This window comes from Ctenopharyngodon idella, chromosome 21, assembly GCF_019924925.1.
Source record: "Ctenopharyngodon idella isolate HZGC_01 chromosome 21, HZGC01, whole genome shotgun sequence".
NCBI lineage: Eukaryota > Metazoa > Chordata > Actinopteri > Cypriniformes > Xenocyprididae > Ctenopharyngodon > Ctenopharyngodon idella.
The window spans coordinates 1,029,364-1,055,000 of record NC_067240.1 but is presented as its reverse complement, the minus strand read 5'-3'; the positions used below and the strand labels follow the sequence as shown (position 1 = coordinate 1,055,000).

Below are 25,637 nucleotides of genomic sequence, written 5' to 3'. Positions count from 1 at the left end.
TATTCATAATGAAGTGTGTAGTTATTCATGGCATCCTGTTTAGATTTATCTTGGGACTTTAAGTGAACTTGCATGCATGTGAATGTACGAACCTTTGTTCTGCTGACGGTTATTAACCTGTTAAGGGAATCGTGTTTAAGTGTTAATGATAGTATAACTTGTTGAAAGGGATCATCTGTCTGGATTCTTCACGCGGTCCGTTTAGTGCCACTTAAAATACAGCAGCAGGGTGTTTTATATGTAGGACAAAATGGTAATAAAATATGCTAAAACATGATTGGTGCTTTTTTCATTGTTTAAACAGCAGTTTAGTAACATTTCAAACAGTGACTAAAATGCCACAAAAGGCAGACAGAGAGTAGTTCAATTAAAAAAAAAAAGACCACCTTAACTCTTTCCCAGCCGGAATTTTTGATCATTTTCATTAACTTTCATGGCCACCAGAAGATTTTGTTGAACATGCGATATGTCAAAAGAAAGCCAGCCAACCAACGAACAAAGAAAAATACATTTTATTTTGGCTTCCTGTGTTCTCTTTTTAGCAACACTTACATGTGGGTAAGTTTCATTAAAAAATTTTTTGAAAAAGCTGAGAAAATTGTGTTTTTATTAAAGACTTCATCCGGATGGGATTCAGAGCAATGATCAAACATCAGATGGAGTAGATTGAGTCCATCAAACACCTCAAAGATTCAGTCGTTTCCTCTTCATGGGTTCAACATTTCATTCAGTAACGTCACGCAGTTTTGATTTATATGCTGTTTAATGTTTGCTGATCGTGTTAATAATTGACGTGCGTCAACAATGCTTCTATCGCTCGTTTCTGCTTCTTCTTCTCCTGTGTTTTGATCCAGAGAGTCTGTACTCTTTCAAAAGATGCATTACAGCGCCACCTACCGTATAACAGTGAAAACATGGATTGTCGGAAAAATCCATCAATGGCAGGGAAAGAGTTAAGGCAAGATACTACAGGCAAAACCAATTAACTCTAGTATGTCAAATAAGGGTACATTTACACAACAACGATGTACTTAAAAACTGAAAAGTTTTTCTGTTGTGTCCGCGAAAACGATTAAAGTCACTGCCAGGCCAGTAGGTGGCGATGTCTCTTTGTAAAGAAAAACTGAACATGTAATACGCAAGTGCATGATGTCACCATTTTCACAAATTCACGTTTTTATTTTCAAAAACTTACACTTTGAAACCCGACTTCAAAAGTTTGTTTTCAGGCCCCCAAAACGATGTTGTTCTGTTAATGCCAAAACGTATATTGTTTTCCATTTTTACTTAAATGGTGTCGTGTAAACGGCCCCATAAATGAAACAAGAAATTTGAACCTGGCTTTACCCAATGTTCAGATGTCTGTTCTGGAAATGTATGCAAATTAGTGCATATTTAATTAGCTAAGGCCTCATTCATATATTTAGCGCTTTCTTCGCCAGCGTTTTTAAAAAAAAGCTGCCAGCGTTTTTGATCATTTTCACAAAAATTGAATGGCTCCAAGAATATTTTGTTGAATATCTGAACTATGCATTCTTTTTTTAACACCTGAACATGGGTAACTTTCATTAAAAAAACAAACAAATTTTTAAGAGAAAAAAACAACAGAAAATCGTGTTTTTTTTTCAACGACTACAATGTGTATAAGAAATGCTTTTATCGCTTGTTTCTGCTCCTTTTTTGCCTTCATTTTGATCCGGAGATACACTGAAGATGCGTAATAGCGCCACCTACCGTATAACAGTGAAAACACGGAAAGACGGAAAATTCCAACAGTGGCAGGGAAAGAGTTAAACACCATTTAAGAAAACTGTTCTAGCATTTTGCCTTGAAAAACATACAGGGTTCAAAATTTTGAAACCGAGGCGTCCCTACAGGTTCATATGTTGACTTTTTACTATTTTAGTAGCTAAATTACACTGAGAAGTTACCAAATTTGGGCCATTTTTGACACGCAACACAATCATCATTCTCACACAGAACCAAAAAACAAAAACTCAAGAGCATTTTTCCTTTTTATTCTTTAGTAACATGTCACACGCATAACAAAAAATAAACACTCTCAAAGAAAACTGAAGAGTTGATTTTTCTGAAACCTGCATTACAGTTACAGTAAAGTTCTTTGTGTTATTTTCTGCTTTATTTTGCCAAATATAGTTTTAATGCGGTAAAATAGCTTAGAGGAGTTCAGGACCCTATTAAAGACTCGGGCAGCGTGTCATTGGTCAGTAGATCTTTACAGGCACAAGGAGAGAAAATCCTTCAATGTAAACTTTTAAGAGAACAACATCACTTGTCATAAAGCCATTCCTTTAACCACATGAGGTACTAAACCAGTAAAACACACGAGAAGCTCAAGAGACGCGGCTCTGTTCAAGGCCAAGCAGAAGTTCAGTAGAAACACAAAAGCAAATCTGAATGTTCTTCAAACTGAAACGTTGGTCCAGAGATTGTCACATTTAAAGGCATGTGCGATCAGTCGTTCCACATACACACACACACACCGCGAGCGTCATGAATCATGAGGAACAGAGGTGATTATTATGGCACGGGATGATTTGGCACCGGAGGACAAAAATAAAACCGTGTTAAAAGCCTGTTCACACAAAGGACAATAATTATAACAAGTTACCTAAATATAAAATATTAGTAGAGTCCACAACTATAACAATGGCGGCACAGAGAAAACTGATGAACGTTAAAAACATTGACAGCCAATCAGAATCCATCCTGCTTAAAGAGCGCGAGCATTTAAAGCGACAGACGACAAAATGGCGGCGCGCTTAGAATAAACAGAACGATATCCTCTGCTGGTGTGAACGCCAATATAGTTATCGTTAATGTTCTTGGTGTGAACGGGCCTTACGAATCAAAACATCAAACAAATAAAAAATCATTTTGAGCACTTATACAGACCTCATTAAACAATTATAACCATATGAATCTCACCTAACTTGTCAGAAACACGCCCAGGTCATATTTCACCCTGAAATTATATTATTAAAAAAAAACATGTTTTGCATTAAGAGAATAAAGCATATTTTAGGACCAATTTCACAATAATAAGAAGTAATTGTTATGCTGCCATTTTGCTGATTTTAATTCAAAACACCACTGTATCACAGTCATGAGAAACACTGAGAATAATGAGAATTAGGGAAAAAAAATCAAAAGTTAAAACATTTACATACAGTAATACGAGTTATTGAAATGTGTTTAATTGTCATTAAAATAATATCACAGTGCAAAACATATTAATGGTTTTGAATTTAGTGTCAAATATGACCTGGACATGATTTCATAATATTCACCAAATAAAAAAAAACATAGCAGAAGGAAATTTGTATTAATCTGGCTGTACAAGAAACATCCAAGTAGTATTTCATGCCAAATTCATAGGACAAAAATAAAACATTAAAACAAAAATGAAGCCTATTATGACCAGGATTTCTTTGCTTTTCAACAATTTCCAATTGTAAAAAAAAAAATCCAAAAACAAAACTCTAAACTCTCATTACTGAAATATTAAAAAAAATCATATGTTGTACTGCCTTTTTGCTGATTCACTGTAAATAAAAATTAAACACTGTATTTCAGTAATGAGCAACATTAAGAATGATGAGAAATAGAACAAGTCAAGCATTACAGTAATGAGAGTTTGGTGCTGAAAATAATGTCACAATTCAAAACATCCTAATGCTTTTGAATGTGGTCTGAAATATGATCTGGATGTGTTTTCAGGACATTCGCCAGTTAAAACATCAAAGTAGAAGCAGATCTGTATTAATCTGGCTGTACAGTAGATGCACACACAGGTTCTTGTACATTAAAAATGTGTCACATGTCATTTAATTTCTTTCAAATGTTCAGAAGTATGGAAGCTCATTTTTGTCACGTAATACAAAATAAGTTAATTGCGACTTTCTCACAATTCATCTCACAAATCGTTCCTCGCAATTGTAAGTGTATAACTCGCAATTCTGACTTTATTTCGCACAAATGTGATATAAACTCCCAGTTGCAAGTTATAAATCTGAATTCTGAGACTGTTATTTTAGCTTTTATTTCAGTTTTATTAATATTTTGAATTGTTTTTATTATTTTATGAGTGAGTCATTGAATCATTCACTCAAACCGATTAAAAAAATAATTCAAATTAACTAATTTTTCATGTTAATTTAAGTTTAATATTTTTGTCATTTTATTATGTGCTTTTGTAATTTTTATTATTATTATTAATATGAATATTGCTATTTAGATTTAATTTATTTTAATTTCAGTTTCAGTTTATTTCCATTTAATAATTTTAGTGCTTCAACTTAAACAGATTATTGCCATTGCAACATTTTTCAACTAATATTTACATTGTATTTTATTTCAATTAACAAAAATGTTTTTTAATAGTTTTAGTTAACGATAATAACCCTGGAGATATAAACTCGCAATTGTGAGAAATAAATTGTGAGATAAAAATCACAATCACCTTTTTTATTCCATGGCGAAAACAATCTTCCATACAGAAGCGTGTGTTGGAGCGCCTCACAAACATATATAAACACACCATAATTATTCAACTATTTATTTGCAATTTATGCATCAATCTGTACTTTCTACTGTTCATGACCTTTTATGTGAACACAATCTAAAACTTCAGTCCAAGAGGTGTACGTGATCGAGCTCCAGTCAAAGATTCATCTGCATCAATATCACGATTCATGATAAAAACCCAAGTATGATTGTGTTAGACGTCAGCCCTACATCTAAAGCCGCGAGTGAACCTACTGTTGGCCGCATGCACCGACACTCACTGACACGCAAGCATCATACTCAAGAAACAAACGTGACGGAATAAAGGCCTGAAGCATCTCCAGTCTGCAGTCTTTGGCCTGTATAGACATGCACAGGTTTCCATTCACCAAAGACGGACTCAGGCAGTGGAATAGTGTTTGGCACAAACCGTTTCTAGACCGTTCTACAGGCGTGATCACTGTTAAACTGACAGAGATATGAATGTCTAATTCAAGACTTTTTTTTTTTTGTATGTACATTCATTTAGATGATGTGTTTCTGAGTCCAATTGGGATTATGGTCCATAAAATCTTAACTTTCACCACAATAGGATCGAAATAAAAGTTTTGAATAATAAGGATTTTTTAAAATGCTTTTGAAAGAGTCTCTTCTGCTCACCAAACCTGCATTTATTTGATCAAAAATGCAGTAAAAAATGTGAAATATTATTACAATGTAAAACAGCTGTTTTCTATGTGAATATATAGTGAAGTGTAATTTATATCCAGTGATCAAAGCTGAATTTTCAGCATCGTTACTCCAGTCTTTAGTGTCACATGATCCTTCAGAAATCATTCTAATATGCTGATTTAATGCTCAAGAAACATTTATGATTATTATCAATGTTGAAAACAGTTGTGCTGCTTCATATTTTTGTGGAAACCGTGATATAAAACCATTCAGAAGTTTGTGGTAAGACATTTAAATGTTAGAAAATATTTCTATTTCAAATAAATGCTGTTCTTTTGAACTTTCTATTAATCAAAGAATCCTTAAAAAATTAAAATCCATCACGTTTTACAAAAAATATGACTGTTTTCAACATTGATAATAATCATAAATGTTTTATGAGCAGCAAATCTGCATATTAGAATGATGTCTGAAGGATCATGTGACATGAAGACTGGAGTAATCAAAATGCTTTGATCACAGGAATAAATTACATTTTACTAAATATTCACATAGAAAACAGCTATTATAAATTGGAATAATATTTTTACTGTATTTTTGATCAAATAAATGCAGCTTTGGTGAGCAGAAGAGAGTCTTTGATGAGCATTAAAAAATCCTAATTATTCAAATCTTTTGACTGGTAGTGTGTGACTACTTGAGATGCATTTGCAAATGTTTATAATCTGGGGTAAATTTCGCAGGGTTTGTTAAAGATCACGAGGCAGTACGACAGCTCTCACAAACTCTCCAATGAAAAATACAAATGTCCACACATATCTGTAATACAGTAGGTCAGGACGGACGTGCGAGATCCAGACGAGTGCCGTCGCTCTGAGATCGGCCAGACGGGCGGCACGTCCGCACCTGTCCACTAGAGGAAGGGCACTTCCTGGTTCTTTAACATGCACATTTCTTCTCATTGGCTGGCACAGCGTCCAGTTTGCTGGTGCCGTCCGTGTTTTGCGCGTCTGCCGCGGGTTTGTCCACACACTGCTCCATCCTCTTCATCACCAGGTCCAGTAGCGTGACCACGGCCTTGTCCACCTCCGCACCAGTGGCCGCACTTGTCTCGAAGTAGGGAATGCTGGGAGGAGGGAAGGGTGAAAACACAAACAACCATCAGAGATGAAGCCTGGACTTTCTCACACAAGCAGTCTTTTTAACCATACAGTATCATAATTTCTGTCTCAATAATTCAAATGATCACAGAATACTGAGATAAAAGTTTATAGTTCAGATATAAACACTGATGTCTACAGTAGTGATCAAAATAGAGCAAATCACCTTTTGAAATTAACTTGAAGCTTAAAATAAAGATTGTATCAGTTACATCGTTACACCAGTAGGTGGCGACAAGTGACTGTTAAAAATGTATTTGTTTTTGAACCATTCATTCAAGAGATTTGTTCAAAAACACTGATTCATCCAGTAATGAAACAGGTGAAGTCTTTATGACTGAGTCACTGAATCATTCATTCAAGAGATTTGTTCAAAAACACTGATTCATCCAGTAATGAAACAGGTGAAGTCTTTATGACTGAGTCACTGAATCATTCATTCAAGAGATTTGTTCAAAAACACTGATTCATCCAGTAATGAAACAGGTGAAGTCTTTATGACTGAGTCACTGAATCATTCATTCAAGAGATTTGTTCAAAAACACTGATTCATCCAGTAATGAAACAGGTGAAGTCTTTATGAGTGAGTCACTGAATCATTCATTCAAGAGATTTGTTCAAAAACACTGATTCATCCAGTAATGAAACAGGTGAAGTCTTTATGACTGAGTCACCGAATCATTCATTCAAGAGATTTGTTCAAAAACACTGATTCATCCAGTAATGAAACAGGTGAAGTCTTTATGACTGAGTCACTGAATCATTCATTCAAGAGATTTGTTCAAAAACACTGATTCATCCAGTAATGAAACAGGTGAAGTCTTTATGACTGAGTCACTGAATCATTCATTCAAGAGATTTGTTCAAAAACACTGATTCATCCAGTAATGAAACAGGTGAAGTCTTTATGAGTGAGTCACTGAATCATTCATTCAAGAGATTTGTTCAAAAACACTGATTCATCCAGTAATGAAACAGGTGAAGTCTTTATGACTGAGTCACCGAATCATTCATTCAAGAGATTTGTTCAAAAACACTGATTCATCCAGTAATGAAACAGGTGAAGTCTTTATGACTGAGTCACTGAATCATTCATTCAAGAGATTTGTTCAAAAACACTGATTCATCCAGTAATGAAACAGGTGAAGTCTTTATGACTGAGTCACTGAATCATTCATTCAAGAGATTTGTTCAAAAACACTGATTCATCCAGTAATGAAACAGGTGAAGTCTTTATGAGTGAGTCACTGAATCATTCATTCAAGAGATTTGTTCAAAAACACTGATTCATCCAGTAATGAAACAGGTGAAGTCTTTATGAGTGAGTCACTGAATCATTCATTCAAGAGATTTGTTCAAAAACACTGATTCATCCAGTAATGAAACAGGTGAAGTCTTTATGAGTGAGTCACTGAATCATTCATTCAAGAGATTTGTTCAAAAACACTGATTCATCCAGTAATGAAACAGGTGAAGTCTTTATGAGTGAGTCACTGAATCATTCATTCAAGAGATTTGTTCAAAAACACTGATTCATCCAGTAATGAAACAGGTGAAGTCTTTAGGCTTGTTCGAGATGCAATGGCGCTGCACAGACCGATCGGCGTATGACATCAAAGTACCGCGAGAGCGATTCAAAAGCATAAGGAGTCGTATGCTCTCCAAACACTCTGGTGGTACTTTGATGTCATACGCCGATCGGTCTGTGCCGCACCAACGCATCTCGAACAAGCCTACTATAAGTGAGTCATTGAATCATTCACTCAAGAGATTCATTCAAAAACACTTATTCATCCAGTAATGAAACAAGTCTTTATGAGCGAGTCATTGAATCATTCACTCAAACTGATTTTTTTTTTTAAATAATTAATTTAAATTAATAAAATTTTTCAAATGGTCTGCAGCAATTAATATTTTGTCAGAACGTCTAGTAAATTATATTTTGTTTAGTTGTCTGTTCATAATCATGCATCAGATATACAGAATCATATATAGGACGAATTTAAAATCACACACTGAGAGCAAACAGAGAAGAGAATCTCTGAACTAAACACCTGAATGAGTCACATGATTCAGTGAGGTGAAGAAGTCATCATTATCTCAAAGACCGGACTCACCCGTATTTGTCCGCCAGTTCTTTTGCTTGTTTCTCCTGAACTTCTCTCTGGTCGGCCAGATCGGCTTTATTACCCACAAGAACAATATCTGGATTCTCACAATACGCATTAGCCTGGAGCTGACCTACACACACACACACACACACACACACACACACACAGAGTGAAGCATTCAAACACAGTTCTTGATAACACCAGCAGTAGAGCAGTTTTACAGTTACAGTTTCAGGTTTTAGTGTAAATCAAACACGGTCAATCAACACTAGTTCTTGCTAGCACTATAACTAAGAAGCCTGCACACGGTTTGTCTGTTAATCTTGTTAGAGATGGTTAGTTAAATCACTTACTCATCCAGTTCCTGACGTTGAGGAAACTCTGTTGGCTCGTCAGGTCGAACATGAGCAGGAAGCCCATCGCATCCCTGAAAAACGCTGTGGTTAAACTCCTGAACCTGCCAGAGAACAGAGGAACATTCATTCAGGATCAAATACTGACTGTAACTTGACTCAACTGCCCACAATACACCTCTGGTCAAACGTTTGGAATTACTATGATTTATAATGTTTTCGAAAGACGTCTCTTATGTACGGAGCCCCTAAAGGGACATTGTGATGGAAAATAAATGAGATAGGAGGAAAAAATGTATTTCTTGGGGGAAAAAACATCTGTGAGAGAACGCAAAAGCATTGAAATATAATTTTTCTTCCCATCAATTAATTTTACATTTCTGCAATCTAATTGCTGTTTGAGTCAAAACATTTTGGTTGCTGAAATGTATAATAAGTTCATGATTAAATAAATAAATGCAGCCTTGATGTGTGTAAGAGACTTTCGGTGCATCACTAGTAAAAAAAAAAAAAAAAAAAAAAAATTATATATATATATATTTCACATATCCACAGCATTGACATGGATTTGCTATTTCAGGACCAGTGTCAGAATCTCTGGAGGTTCAATCATCACCTTTACAGGTGTGATGAAGGAAACGCAGCTATCTTGAATGTGTTTAATCTGATGACAGGAACGTCCCTGATGTGAACGAATCAAAGAGAGAAACGATTCAAACAGAGAACCGATTTAGTCTTCCAGATCAGGGTTCATTTCAAACTGCGCTCTGAAAAAATGCTGGGTTAAAAACAATCACAAGTTGTGTTGAAAATGGACAAATCCAGCGATTGGGTTGTTTTGACCCAGTGGTTGGGTTAAATGTTTGCCCAATCTACTGGGTAGTTTTATTTAACTCAACTATTGTTTAAAAATTACTGTATTGCTCGCTTAAAATGAACCAAAAATGAAATTAACATTTGTTAATATGTTAAATAAATGAGCATTTATTAATAAGTTTAATCAATAATAATTAAACAATAAACATTTATTAAATTGCTTATTAATAAATGTTCACCTTTTGATTATTATTGTTTCCTCTAGTAATTATGTGTCTGATTTTTAACTTCCAACCTATTTTGGGTTCATTTTAAGTCAGACATATAGTCATTTTTAAACAATAGTTGAGTTAAATAAAACTACCCAGCAGATTGGGCAAACATTTAACCCAACCGCTGGGTTAAAACAACCCAATCGCTGGGTTTGTCCATTTTCAACTCAACTTGGGTTGTTTTTAACCCAGCATTTTTCAGAGTGTGGAGTCCATGGAAAAGTTTAGAGATAAACAGTGAATTTTTTTTTAAAAATAAATAAAAAAGATAAAAGCAAATTAAAATAAATAAATGTATAAATAAATAAATAAATAAATAAATATATTTATACACACACACACACACACACACACACACACACACTACCAGTCAAACATTTGGAAACATTACTATTTTTAATGTTTTTGAACGAAGTCTCTTATGCTCATTAAGGCTGCATTTATTTCATAATAAATACAGAAAAAAACAATAATATTGTGAAATATTATTACAATTTAAAATTATGGTTTTCTATTTTAATATACTTTAAAATATAATTTATTCCTGTGATCAAAGCTGAATTTTCAGCATCATTACTCCAGTCTTCAGTGTCACATGATCCTTCAGAAATCATTCTAATATGATGATTTGATACTCAGTTATTATCAATGTTGGAAACAGTTGTGCTGCTTAATATTATTTTATTCTTTGATGAATAAAAAGTTAAAAAATATCAGCATTTATTTAAAATAGAAATCTTTTGTAACAATATACACTACCGTTCAAAAGTTTGGGGTCAGTCATTTTTTTTCTTTCTTTTTTTTGAAAGAAATTAATACTTTTATTCAGCACGGATGTGTTAAATTGATAGAAAGTGATAGTAAAGATTTATATTGTTAGAAAAGATTTATATTTTGAATAAATGCTGTTCTTTTTAACCTTTTATTCATTAATGAATCCTGAAAAAAGTATCACATGTTCCAAAAAAATATTAAGCAGCACAACTGTTTCCAACATTGATAATAACTGAGTATCAAATCAGCATATTAGAATGATTTCTGAAGGATCATGTGACACTGAAGACTGGAGTAATGATGCTGAAAATTCAGCTTTGATCACAGGAATAAATTATATTTTAAAGTATATTAAAATAGAAAACCATAATTTTAAATTGTAATAATATTTCACAATATTATTGTTTTTTTCTGTATTTATTATGAAATAAATGCAGCCTTAATGAGCATAAGAGACTTCGTTCAAAAACATTAAAAATAGTAATGTTTCCAAACTTTTGACTGGTAGCGTATATATATATATATATATATATATGTATATATATATATATATATATATATATATATATATATATATATATATATATATATATATATATATTAAATAAAAGATAAAAATAAATATAAAAAATTAAAAAATACATTAAAATACATAAATAGTTTAAAATTATATATACGCAGAATGAATGTATATGTATATTATAATTTTAAAAATTATATTAAAATAAACAAATAAATAAGTAAATTAGACTAAAGTTAAAGTAAAAGTAAAATTTAAATTGGAATAAAATAAACAAATACATAATACATAGTACAGTACTATAGTGAGTAGGAAAAAAAGTAGGGATTAGTGATGATCTGATCAGGATTTTTGCATCAGATACCAAACCAATTTCTTGTCATCATGATTGGCCGATCCCGATCCTTCAAGCTTTACATAAGTGATATGTCAGCGCTCTGTTGTCTGTCACTGTTAATGTTTTTTCAGATAAAGTAATACCACAGATGTTTCCCTGGTTATTTTACTTACAGTAATGTTGTAATTGTTGTTTTAATTGAGAATCAAATGAATGAACATGTTAATTGGCCTTTAAAAAAGCTGATGCAAAACACTATCCATATTAGGATGCTTTGGCTTATTAAAGAGCCTACAAGACTTTACATAATTGCAGTCTGTCAGTCAGTGCAGTTACAGTGTTATACCAGCAGGGGGCGTGAAGAGACTGTCTCATCATCAAACAAGGTGTTGAAATTATTGTAACTTTGAGCTCCACTTTCCAAAGCTCAATCGATGAGCTCAATTGCTTCACTTCATTGATTCAAATCACTGCACTGACGGCAATCATGGGAAATCCCCTTAAACGCTGAAAGGATACTACGACAAAGATACCGATCTGCGGCCGATCGATCGGAGCATCCCTAGTAGGGATAGCTTCCAGAGCCGGAGATGAAGGCGATACTGGGAAACCAGGAACCGAGTAGCTTTGGCTGATAATGAATATGAAGAGAAGAGCGCACACCTCTCCTGTCCCGCCGTGTCCCAAAGCTGCAGGTGAACCTTAAACGTCTTTCCTGTCGTTCCATTGGGGCTGTTTGTCGTGTAAACCTGGAGAACACAGAAACACCAGAGATCAGCAGACAGAACAACACCTGCCTGAGATGAAACACTCCTCACGGCAGCCGTAAAGGCTCCAGATCTGACTGAACACAGTACATGAACTTCTCAAACGAGATTCAGACGCTCGGATACTGCTGAACTTCTGTTCGGTTTAGCTCAGATGGATGCTGTTATTGATCTGCTGAGCCGCAGTGCATGCTGGGATAGATGCTTTCATCTCACTGTCTTCCTGCCCACTTCATCTATGACATTTAAAGAGTCTCTGAAAGATACTGCAGGCAGAAAAAGATCATAAAACACCCGAAATACAGCAGGATTCTGTGTCTAGCACTAAATAATCGGGTGCTTCACAGAGGAAACGTAGGAAATAAGGAGTCTATGTTTATGGCTGCTCAAATAAAACATGACAAAAATATATTGTTATGAAGAATAATGGAGGATTATTCATGGGAGATCTAGAAAATCCAATCAGTCCTCCAGATCTGGGGTTTCCAAACTGGAGTCCATGGAAAAGTTAAGAAAAAATGACTTTATTAATTAAAAAGATTAAAATAAATAAAAATATTTAAAATAAAAAAAAACAAAGATTTTTTTTTATAAATAAATAATAAAGAATACATTAAAATAATTACATTTAATAAGTAAATTAGCATAACATTAAAGTAAAATAAAAAATAAAGTTAAAATAAATAAATAATACATTAAAATAATTAAAGCAAATTAGATTAAAATGAGATTAATGTAAAATAAAAATTAGATTGAAAGAAATAAAAAAGAAGTACATTAAATAATACATTAGATTAAAATGAGATTAATATAAAATAAAAATTAGATTGAAAGAAATATAAAAGAAATACATTAAAATAATTAAATAATAAATTAGATTAAAATGAGATTAATGTAAAATAAAAATTTGAAAGAATGCATTAAAATAATTAAATTTAATAAGTAAATTAGCATAACATTAGATTAAAGTCAAATAAAAAATAATGTTAAAATAAACAAATACATAAATAATACATTAAAATAATTAAATAAGCAAAATTAGATTAAAATGAGATTAAGGTAAAAATAAAAATTAGATTGAAAGAAATAAAAAAAATACATTAAAATAATTAAATAAGTAAATTATATCAAAATGAGCTTAATGTAAAATAAAAATTTGACTGAAAGAAAGAACACATTAAAATAAGTAAATTAGCATAGATTAAGTAAAATAAAAATTAGGTTACAATAATCAAATAATACATTAAAATAATTAAATAAGTAAATTAGATTAAAATGAGATTAATGTAAAATAAAAATTCGATTGAAAGAAAAAAGAACACATTAAAATAATTAAGTAAATTAGATTGAAATTAGATTAAAGTGAAATAAAATGAGATTAAAATAAAATAAATTATTAAAAAAAAAAACAGTACAGTACTATAGTGAATAGGGGAAAAACTTAATATAACTTTAATAACTTAATAATAAATTAATCTAAATTGGGTCTTTATACATGAAAATTTGAAGCTGCCAGAGCTGGAGATGAAGGTTATGAACATAAAAATATCAGTGACACTATAATTTCTGACAATGTGATGATGTGGGTAGTTTTGCCGTCTCTGATTATTGCGTGTGTGTGTGTGTGTGTGTGTGTGTGTGTGTGTGTGTGTGTGTGTGTGTGTGTGTGATGATTCATTCTGTGAGTGTGTTCGAGAAGTTCAGGCCTCATTCTGATTATCAATCTTTTTCAGATCAGCTCAGGCTCGTTCAGTGGGTGGGAGCGAATGTGGTGGTCTTGTGCTAATGTGAGTCATGTAGATTCACTGAAACCCTCCAAACTCTGTCAAACTGAAATTATTACGCTCTTAAATGTCAAACTGCAATTCATTCAATTCATCACGCAACGCAGATACGCGCTGCCGAAGAGGTGCTACACAGTGAGCCGTAACGAACCGTACCATGCAGTGGAAAAGCGCCATTACTGTGAAGACTAAAAATTAAGCGGAAATAAAATAAAATATTAGATTACAAACTTACATTTAAATCAGAAATGTTGCCATGGCAACTAACTGAAATTAAATAAGTTGAAGTACTAAAATACGATTCAAAACTCTGATTCACCAATTCATTTGAATCACTACTCATAAAGCACTTCAAAGCATTTTTATACATTTAATTTCATATGTTAATTTGTTATTGTTCTTTTGATCCACTGCAAAAATGCTGTTAGTTTGATTTACATCTGTGAGTCGGTTCAAACTTCACTGAATCGATTCAAAACTCCGAATCACTGATTCATTTGAATCACTACTCATAAAGCACTTCAAAGCATTTTTATACATTTAATTTCATATGTTAATTTGTTATTGTTCTTTTGATCCACTGCAAAAATGCTGTTAGTTTGATTTACATCTGTGAATCGGTTCAAACTTCACTGAATCGATTCAAAACTCTGACTCACCGATTTATTTGAATCACTACTCAAAATTATTCATAAAGCATTTTTTCATACATTCACTTTCAGATATTATTTTTTATTGTTCTTTTGATCCAGTGCAAAATCGTTGTTAGTTTGATTTACATCTGTGAATCGATTCAAACTTCAATGAATCGATTCAAACCTTTGACTCACCAGTTCATTTAAATCACTACTCAAAATGCTTCATGAAGCATTTTTCATACATTCAGTTTCATATATTATTTTTTATTGTTCTATTGATCTATTGCAAAATCGTTGTTAGAGTTTGATTTTCATCTGTGAATCAGTTCAAACTTCACTGAATCGATTCAAAACTCCGACTCACTGATTCATTTGAATCACTACTCAAAATCATTCATAAGACAGTTTTTGAACCTTCCATTTCATATAGTATTTTTTTTATTGTTCTTTTGATCCATTGCAAAATCGTTGTTAGAGTTTGATTTACATCTGTGAATCAATTCAAAACTTTTGACTCACCAGTTCATTTAAATCACTACTCAAAATGCTTCATAAAGCATTTTTCAAACATTTAACTTCATATGGTAATTTTTATTGTTCTTTTAATCCAGTGCAAAATCGTTGTTAGAGTTTAATTTACATCTGTGAATTGTTTCAAACTTCACTGAATCAATTCAAAACATACTGTATATATGTGTGTGTGTGTGTGTGTATATTATATATATATATATATATATATATATATATATATATATATATATATATATATATATATATATATATATATATATATATATATATATATATAGTGAGAGAGAGAGCTCTAGTTTTCACAGATTTCTTGTAAAATGGAGGAAACCTTCATTAGACACGTCAGCGTCTCTGTAAACAGACTGAACTCGTCGCTCCCGCTTCACGTAAAGTGAGATTCGCTCGCTGCGGCTCAGAGATCTGCTCTTTTAATGCTGCTGGAGTGTGTGAAGTCCATTGTGTGCGGCTCTTCGCACTTTATGATCCGCATCAATAAACTTTATCACCCTCACACACACACACACACACACACTGACTTATGAGCCAATTACACGAGGATGGAGGGTGGAACTCACAGGACAGATCAAAGCTCGTAACTCAAGAGCCGTGAAACCCTCAGCATCCGGTCTAAAGACACAAACGAACGGCGGCTCGGACACTAACCACTCTCTTTTCCCTGAAATCGATGCCCACGGTGGTGATAAATTTGGGGTTGAACTTGTTGTCGGTGTAGCGGTAGAGGAAGGTGGTCTTGCCCACTCCGGAGTCTCCCAGAGCCAGGAGTTTGATCAGATAGTCGTAATCTCCATCGGTCATAGTGCTGCTGGAGCTGAACCTGCAAAACAAACCGCATGAGAGGATATTAGAGCAAACAAACACAAATCTACCTTAATAAATCAATATGACAAACATGCAAACAAACACCCTGAAAATATTAAGCCAACCAAAATAAATCAATGAAACCACACACAACTAAATTAATTTTAAAAAGACAGAAAAACAGAGATAAATAAGAGATAAACTTTGAAACTCTGTATTAAATGAACTAAAAAATTAGATATTTAACAAATGAGGAAAAAGTAAATATGATGTATTAATATATATTAATTTACTCAAGTGTTTCTTGAGTAAAGAAAATGCTGTACTTATTAAAAGAACTAGTTCTTTATTAATCATTGCATTGCAAACAAGCAGAGACGGTCTAAACTGTGCGCAGCACTTCATGATAGAGGAGGGGCGGAGTTATGAGGTTTGACTGACAGTTTGAGGAGCCAATGGAGTTACGAGGTTTAGTCACAAGCTTACAAATTCGCAAAACCCAAAGACAGATGTAAAGGGTGACTAATAGTAATGATTTATGAAAAAAACGCTGTTTCTGCCCGACAGCGACACTATATGCTCTCTAAATATTTCTGCTCGCTAATAAAACAGCAAATAACACACATCAAGGTAAAACAACAAAACAAGAAAGAGACTGATTGAACAATATCTCAGAGGTGCGTCTCTCTCAGAAGGTCTCAGGGTCCAGTGGGCCCCGGGGCCGTTTCTACAGCGCTCATATAATCTCATTTATACGTGTGGGCAACAGCGGTCTGTGTGAGACGCTACAGTAATCACATCACAGCCTGGAGCGAACGCTCAATGCTCAGAGATTCACTAGAGTTCATGAGAGAGAGAGACAGAAAGATGAAAAGAGCTTCATTCATCTGTGCACATGACCCTGAAACGCTTCCTCATGTGATCAGAAAGATCTGTGATTACATCATCATCATCATCAAATCTTCCTCACTTCACTGTCTCCTATAAATAAAACATGCCATTTCTTGTCTGCATTTAATCCCGATTCACTGCAATCCAATCCATATATTTCTAGTACTTAAGATCTCAGAGAACACGATGTTTTACTTCCACTAGTCTGAAAGAAGACAAGTAATGGAAGCAAAAATAGCCTGAAATCTCACAATTGACCATTCATATATGACCCGACCCATATTTATCCGAGACGGATGCACACTTTAAAAATCATTGGGAACTAGTCTGTTTATATATATTTATGCAGTCTGAAGCTGAGACTACAAAGTGAACATTGGTGTAAATAATCACAAAATCACAAGAAGCCACTTTTATACGCAGTGATGTCAGGAAGACAATCTGAGATCAAACCCAAACCCGTGAAGCTGTCTTGTGTGGTTACGTTAAACAGTGTTGACTGACAAACCGAAGAACGTCACATGTCTGTTGTTCAGGGATTTACAACAGAAGACAGAATCTGATATTGATTTCAGTGAAAGGTCATGAACGTTTGCATGGAGGGGAGATCGTACCGGAGCAACTGAGGCTTACTTGTTTATCCATATATCATTTTTTAGAAAAATAATGGGTATCAAATATTGATATTTATGTGCATTTTATGCAAGTAGTCTAATATACTGTTATAAAGACCTCATTTATTTACATTACAAGCACATTTTTGTCCATACTAATATCAACATCTGCACAAAAATGCATATTTTTGTTCACTTTGCGCCTCTGCCTTATTTCCTCTTCAAGGCTTGACATTAACACCCACCAACCCGCCAAATTAACACCCATCACTCCTACTAGCCACTTTGGCAGGTTGAATTTTATATATAATATATACATTTTTCAATTGTAATCTTTTAAAAAGGCATCTGAAATAATAAGCTAAATGCAATAGTTTTGTCAAAAATATAAATTTTTCGATACATATCGATACTGAAATATCTGAAAAGCTTCCAATACTCATTTTCGGCAGAACAGACACACAATACCAGCTGCTCTTTCTCACTCTCTCTCATCTCTCCGACAGCGAGTTGACACACAAACCCGCCTCCCCTCACTCACTCATTTCATTTGCTCCGGATGAGTATTGTTGGTGTCAATTTTTCGCTTGGGATTGTGCGTATTGCTCATAATTTTACCCATTCCTGCATATTTTGTGCTCACACCCAAAGTGTGTCACATAAAGCCGCCTCTCAGTACTAAATTGAGTTCTTTTTCGCTGCTTATTTGCACTTAAACAGTCAAATACACACAAAATAATGTCAAAATGCCGGTCTTGGTGAGTATTCACGTAAAAACAGTCAGTTATGTCTGAAGTGAATGTAAACAGTTGAGAAAGAAAACGCATGTGTAACCGTGCGTCAGGTCTTACAGTCAAAGTATGAGATAATATTAAAAATATCTATATGGCAGTTTTTCCCCATGGCATTGATGTCAAAATTGTGGCCAGTGAAAATGCTGAGTGGCTAGTAACTTTGGAAATCCACTAGCCACAGCAGCTGGTGAGCAAAAAAGTTAATGTCAAGCCCTGTGAGCCATAAAAGCTCAAATATGATTCTCAAAAAGTTGTCTAAAGTTGCAATAAACTGTTCCATTTAAAAAAAAATCGGATTATTATTTCATATGTCAGGCTTTACAGGGTTAATCAAATAACGCTGCACTGACCCTAGAAGACTGAACAATCACATATTGACTAAAGTCTGAACAAAAGAGTCAATCTAATGTGATTTAGGTCTGACCTCAGGCACACTGTGCTCTTCAGGCTCTTTCATTCCCAACTGGGCTGCAAACACTATGAGCATGAGTTCATTAGATTAAACACACATTCTCAGTGGAACCAGACTGACGTAGATTCAACAAGACTTTGGCTCTGTCCTGAAGCCTAGTGCACTGCCTGTGTATTAGAGAATATAACACACACACACTGGGACACACCCTCAGTAGGGTATCTGTGCGACATCTGTATCTGTGCCGGCAGTGAAGCTGTGGAAAGGTTATCTGCGCTGTGAAACGCCCTCAGAGGTCGATGTTTCACAGGGACCAAACCAGGTCAGAGACCCCCTGCGCCGGTCTGAGCCGGGTCTGGAACAAGAAAACAACAGGAACAAGCTCCCATGAGCTCTGCGGCTGACAAATCCCAAAACCCACTTCTACATTTACTGACGAAGAGAAGTTCAGCTGAGCAAAAGAAAAAAACATGATGCTGGGGTGCTGTGGGTGGTTTCCACGTGGGCATTGCTATGCGGTTGGTGTTCTGAATGACTTTCACCATGTTGATATCAGTAGCTAGGTTTCCATCCAAAGTTGCAAATTTAGCTATAAAATATCGCATAAAGCGAGTCAAAGAGAACAAAATCATCACTTCCTGATAAACTGCCACTAAATATCACTAAGAAAAATGGAAGTTGGTGCAGTTGAAGCCACTGTATATAATAATTTTAATATACAATTAATGACTTGCGCCTCAGAGCGCGCAGATGAAACACAATAAACGCTGTCATGTTATCTTGCATTCAGATGCCTGGTGTTTGAGAACGCAGTTGTGTAAGACAGTTCTGGGAGGTTATTATACAACGAGATTGGACCAACCAGCGGACCAGTTATGCCGTACCATCACAAAACACGACTTTTTTGATGCGCATCAAGGAATTTATTCTGTAAGTGTTTCTATCATAGCTTGTGCGCGTGTTTTTGTATTGCATAAAACTGATCCGCATATGTTTTTTATGCACATTTTTAGAATTTATGCACATCTTGGCGTTTCCATCCAGCGTTTTTTTAATGTCCCAAAATGCGCATTAAAATAAGTGGATGGAAACATAGCTGGTGTTATTTTAGTATTATTAATATACTATTATAGTATTTATTAATATCAGTATTTTCCATTATAATTTCATTTAAAGTTTAAGTAATTTTGTTCTGTCTTTGTCAATTTTATTAGTTTTGTTTTTTCTAAATGTCTACTCAGTTTTTATTAGTTTTTAGTTTTAGTAATTTAAGAACTTCAACTAAACGAAAATAAGCCAAGGGTCCAAAAAACCCTCCAAACAAGTGATTTTACTGAACATAAGAACTATTTACTTGCATAAACACCACAATAAAAGTACATAAACAACAAGTAATGATCTTCCAGCACTGTTTCAGCTGTGACTCCTATTCTTTGTCACACGCTTAATCAAGACCTGCCAATCGGAGCGATCAGTCTAAACCATGTGCGCTCCAGCTGTAAAACAGTGTCCTACCCACCATACCGGAGATCCAATTTCCATTGGTTTAACTTTCAAATGATGTTAGAAAACACTGCGATCCCGTACGCCCTATAGCTTTAGCTAAGCAGCATGTCAATGTCACTTTGCAATCTATGCATTGGGCTCCTGCTTTAAATAAATCCTGCTTCAAAAGCATCAAAACAAATACTTGCTATACTTTGGTCTCTAACTGAAACAAACATGTTTGTTGTATTCTGCTAGACCTTTATATGTGACAATTATATTATATAATATGACATATATTATTATATATTATATACAATTATAAATATGATATATGACAAGTCACTATGAAAATAATTTGTCAGAAAATTTAAAAGCACTTGTTGAGTGATGGTCATATTCCCTATATTCACTGTAAAGCCAAGCCTCTAAGCTTTAAAACGACACCTACTTTATGTTGGTTAAGCAAGTGGTTAAGTAAAAGTGATAACTTAGTAGCACCTCTGCTTCGGATTTACGAGGTTAAGGTCAATCAATCATTAATTTAGACAACATCGATTATGGGAATTTATGTAAATTGATATCCCTAGGTTTCACAAATACTCTTACGAGTGCTTCCCCGTCACATTCCGTCTTCCACTGGGTGAAACTCACATCAATTTCCCATCAATCTAGTGGTCATTCACACTGAACACATTCTTGGGTACATCTGCACTGTTTTTAACAGTATTTATCTACACTCTAAAAAGTAATTAAGGGGACCGTCTTACCGCAACTTAAATAAATGCATGGTTGTAAGTTACTTTTAAGTGCAAACATTATTTTCTGTTGACATAATAATGACATCAACTTAATATCATCTGTAGTTTATACTCAAATTTCTGCGTTAATTGGCTTTTTGTAAAAATTAGATTGTAGTAACTTAATGAAATTGTCTTATTGATAACTTCAGAAATTAGGCAGTGGATTTCTAGTTCCCAGCCTGCTTTGCACAGGACTGGACAAGGAAAATAAATGTTGAAATTAAGTGTTAATTTATCTGTTTTTAGTGAAGGGAAAGACCTGTTAGTGTTTAATGCTGTTATGTTTGACATTTAAAAGAGTTTCTGTAATGTTGAAGTTTTTGTGGTTACTACTGTGCTGAAGAGTAGATACATGAAGATTAACTCTATAAGCAATGACTGCGCTAATGCCAGTGACAAGAAATATCTTACTTGTTCATTAAATATACACGTTAAATAAGTTATGTTAGCATGTGCTATGATAGCTGTTGATTTGAACTGAAATAGATCAGATTAATTGGTTCCAGGGCTACAACTCAAATCATTTTTTTGAGTAATCAACTTAAAAATTTGTGTTTATGTTACAAATTATTAAGTTCCTCTAACTCAATGCAGATTGCTGGTTGAACATAAATTCACTCAAAGTTGTCATAACTCAAAAAAATTGATGCAATTATTTTTTGTTGTTGTTGATCAGCACAATATATTTTTTAGAGTGTATGAAAAGAAAAGTTTAAAACTGTTAAAAACATTAATGGTTTATTCCAAAGATGCCTGGTTAATAGGAAAATGAGCTTCAACTGAAAGAGGGGGTCAAAGGAGATGACCTTAAAAGCAAACTCAATAAACAGAACAAAGAGCAGGAGAGACCTTTGACATTTAAACAGACACTAAAAAGGTTTAGCAGAAAATGCACTTTACACAGATCAGTTCCAGTCAAACGTAACTAGATTGTTTTGGGCCATCTTTCATTATATTGTTCAGGATACAATGTCTCTCGGTCATTAACCGATTATATGTAGTTAATCTAGGAAATTTGTTTGTACTTACACAGATGTGCAGGAAAATTAAAAGATTAAAACCGGTCTACTACGGTCCTTCTGTCGTCTGATTGATAGTTTAGACTTTTTTTAGCAAATAAAAGTCTTTTAGTTTACTTGTACAAACATCCACCTTCAGCTCGTGTCTTTTGCCTGTGAAAACTTTACTGATTTTTATCAAGTAAACATAAGATTCACTTTAATATTGTTAGTAATATTTCAAGATGAACACTTACTGGACTGAAGCAACTTAGCTGAGTATCAAATATGATCATCAGGCTTTTGAGGAAGGTTTATTTGTTCATCTCTCAATCATCATTGTATGTTTTAAAACTACAGAGCTCTGATCATAAAACTAAGCATTAAATATTATCTTACTAAGACTTAGAAATTTATATGCATGTTATAAGATCTCATTGATTTACATTACAAGCATTAGAATTTTATCTTACCTTTTTGACCATTTAAATATCAGCATCTGCACCAAATTGCATATTTTTGCTCAGTTTGGGCCTCTGAATAAAACTGAGCTGTTTTCTATCTCTATATTCTTACTATATCATACTGTATGAGCCATCATAACTAAAATATGATATGATTTTACTGACTGTTATATTATGTGTCAGGCTTTACAGGGTTAAAGCAAGTTTAATGCATGACATTTGATCAGACAAACTGTGACATTTAGACAATTAGACGCAGCGTACGGGGACATTGCACAAGACGATTCATTAAACTCCAGTTCTGTTTGACCATGAAAAAGACGTTTTGTGTCGTTATGCAGTTGCTAGGGTGTTGCAATTTTCTGGTCTCTACATTAATCTTGAATCCCTCCTTGCTGAAAGAGTAATATTTACGCAAACACTGTTTTAAAACCTCTTGTTCAACAAAGAAATCAGACTTAATGGACAGATACGGGATAGTAATGTGGTGCCAGGAATGCTGGATGAATCATGCGTCATCACTTCCCATCATACATGATTTCCTTCTGAAATAAATCACTTTACAGGCATTAAATGTGTTGAATGTCACACTATAAAGCTGCGGCAACAGCAAAAGCGTTACAGAATATGCTCTAGAACTGACATAAGAACATTTTAAACCAAAATAACAGTTACAAGAGTTGAGAAACCCAGAGAGAGTCTAATAGGGTTTGAGAGCAAAGGCCTGTGGGAAAACATGACCTCGATTTCCCACCATCAGTAATTGCACCATTTACAAGTGAATAATATTACGCATGAAACACTGCTAAAGAGAAGTAGACAAGAAACAGTGATGAAATAAACCACACTAACAGATCTTCAACTGATGTACTGACGCATCCAAGTTTAACATATATTAGGACCAAAAATTAAATGCACCCAAAAATATAAATTCAGTCATCATTCTGGAGAGCGCAAAAGAAGTTTAGCAAATTTTCCAGGTTGCTCTTTTCATACAATGAAAGTCAATGAGGATGAGCACCAAAAAAAAAGTCTTTTGACTTCAAATGTTCATGATTAACTCTTTGTAAGTATTTGTGAAATTTACTTGCAGTTTCTGAATGAAAACTGTTTCAAAGTAAATCCTACACCAAAATATTTTAAGTGAAGTCCATATGACTAATGCAAAATATGCCTAGTCTTCTAAAGTCATGCATATTTGTGTAAAAAACAATAGGAAAACTAGTAGGTACAACATTTGGTTTAAAACTTACTTCACGACAGTTAAAAAATGTTCGTTCTATAGACCTTATGTAGCCCTGTCCCTTTTTAGCGCTGCACTCATTGTGTTTGTAATTCGGCAGCATAAAGGTAAGATCTTACGGATTTATGAATGAACTGTTTGTTTTAAACGATGACATTTGTTACGACATTTGCTTCAACTTTGGAACGACATGAGGGTGAGTGACCGATGACAGAATGATCATTTTTGGATGTACTATTGCTTTAAATCACTGACACACACACACATGCAAATATACCAAGAAACCAAGAACTGATCCCTTGACTAACAGTGAAGACGACAACAGCTCATGAGCATCAGCGATCACATGCTCAGAGGTTTGGAGGGGAAAACACAAAAGAAACACTGTGTGTAATAGAGAGACTTACAGAGAAAGATGAAGAGATATAAAAAGTTTCAACACTGTAAAAAATCTGATGATGATCATTTACAGTATGACGTTTTGGACAAATGTCTTGTGTGTAATTCTGTCCCCTTGATCATCTTCAGCAAAATCTGATTATTTTCATGTGTACTTCAACTCTGAGACATTCAGACACGAAATGAGCACCACGAACACGTTTATACAAACGACGGCAATATAATATGGAGGTTAACCAACCAAAACTCTCAAAAAACCAATATGACTCTCTTTCTTACACCGAAAAACACAAAACGAGAAGCCAAGCAAAAGCTAAAGAGAGGATACAGGCTACAAACAGTCACATAAAAGTAGTACAAATTTTATTTTTGAGTCTGATAAAATCATTGAATACACATTTAAGTTGTTGACTCAAATCTCAAATCTCACATGCACTTCTAAAACGACCAAAAGCGTTTAACATCACACATCTCCAACATGTCACACATCTTCATGTACCATATTTGAACATACAGGAGATTTCAGAGCTATAATGGAGAAGAAGATTATATTTTTGAAACAGAAATTTAGAATAAAACTTTGGGTTTGAAGCAGAGAAAACTTCTGCTTAACTAAAAGAAAATATTTTTTTAATTATAAGACTTAGAGAGAGGCTAGAAAAATGTCTTTTGGGGAAAAATATAAAGTGCAAAATGTAAAATATGACCAGTTAAATTCTGTTTTAACAAAACGAATGGAGTTAAACCTGCCAAAACATCTGTGCAGTTTAAAGGAAAATAGATGCAGTTCACAATTCTACACCTCAGGTTAGGTGTTTTATACAGTACATGTGAACTTTAACCTTCACTAAAACAATGTTGCTCATTTAAAATGGAAAAGAACATCCTATTAAGTGCTCTCATTAATTACTTTATAAGCATCCCATAACAAGCCAGTTCAACAACTTCACATCCATCAAAACCATCACTGCTGAGCTCTAAAACACCAACGATTTAAATTCAGATCTCACCCTGGTGTTTTCCTCTTGTTCTCAGTGGGGAAAGTTCCTGATCAGCTGAAGCGTTCGGTCACACGCAGTAAACCACCACCACACCCCGTCCTGCTCGACTCGAGATCACTGCGGCTTTCTCTGCTCTCTGGAGGAGAATATTACTACTGAAGGCCTGGGGCAGGATCACACACACACACACACACACACACACACACACACACACACACAGAGGAAGACTGACGGCCATGTGACAGAACACCAATAAATCAACAGAACAGATCTGTGTTCCAACAATCTGACATTTTCATCAAAGTGACACACGTTTGCATTTATGTATTTGTCAGACGTTTTTTATCCAAAGTGAAGTTACACATTTTATCAGTTCACACATTCCCATGACTCTGGTGTTGCTCTACGCACATTTATCTTCATGAGGACAAACCATAAACCTGTATATAAAT

General features: G+C 34.2%; 2 protein-coding genes across 10 annotated transcripts in view; one reads left to right on the top strand and one right to left on the bottom strand.

Moving 5' to 3' along the window:
* The window catches only part of LOC127503614 (cingulin-like protein 1), a 36,616-nt gene extending 36,339 nt beyond the window's left edge, over window positions 1-277 (top strand). For all 3 annotated transcript variants that reach the window (XM_051877635.1, XM_051877634.1, XM_051877636.1), the window contains one exon: window positions 1-277. This exon is cut by the window's left edge and continues 618 nt beyond it. The gene's annotated coding sequence lies outside the window, so the exon portion shown is untranslated.
* Window positions 278-1,997: 1,720 nt separating this feature from the next.
* Window positions 1,998-25,637, bottom strand: part of rab27b (RAB27B, member RAS oncogene family) — a 42,555-nt gene continuing 18,915 nt past the window's right edge. For 3 of the 7 annotated variants that reach the window (XM_051877657.1, XM_051877658.1, XM_051877659.1), the window contains exons 2-6: window positions 15,926-16,097; window positions 12,206-12,291; window positions 8,824-8,927; window positions 8,477-8,600; window positions 1,998-6,325 (exon numbers count right to left, since the gene is read on the bottom strand). In XM_051877657.1, the coding sequence (XP_051733617.1) occupies window positions 6,139-6,325; window positions 8,477-8,600; window positions 8,824-8,927; window positions 12,206-12,291; window positions 15,926-16,078 (654 nt within the window). In that variant the 5' untranslated portion in view covers window positions 16,079-16,097 and the 3' untranslated portion in view covers window positions 1,998-6,138. Of the gene's footprint in view, window positions 6,326-8,476; window positions 8,601-8,823; window positions 8,928-12,205; window positions 12,292-15,925; window positions 16,098-25,194; window positions 25,349-25,637 lie in introns of all 7 variants that reach the window. The other 4 variants (XM_051877663.1, XM_051877660.1, XM_051877661.1 and 1 more) reach the window with 2 other exon arrangements.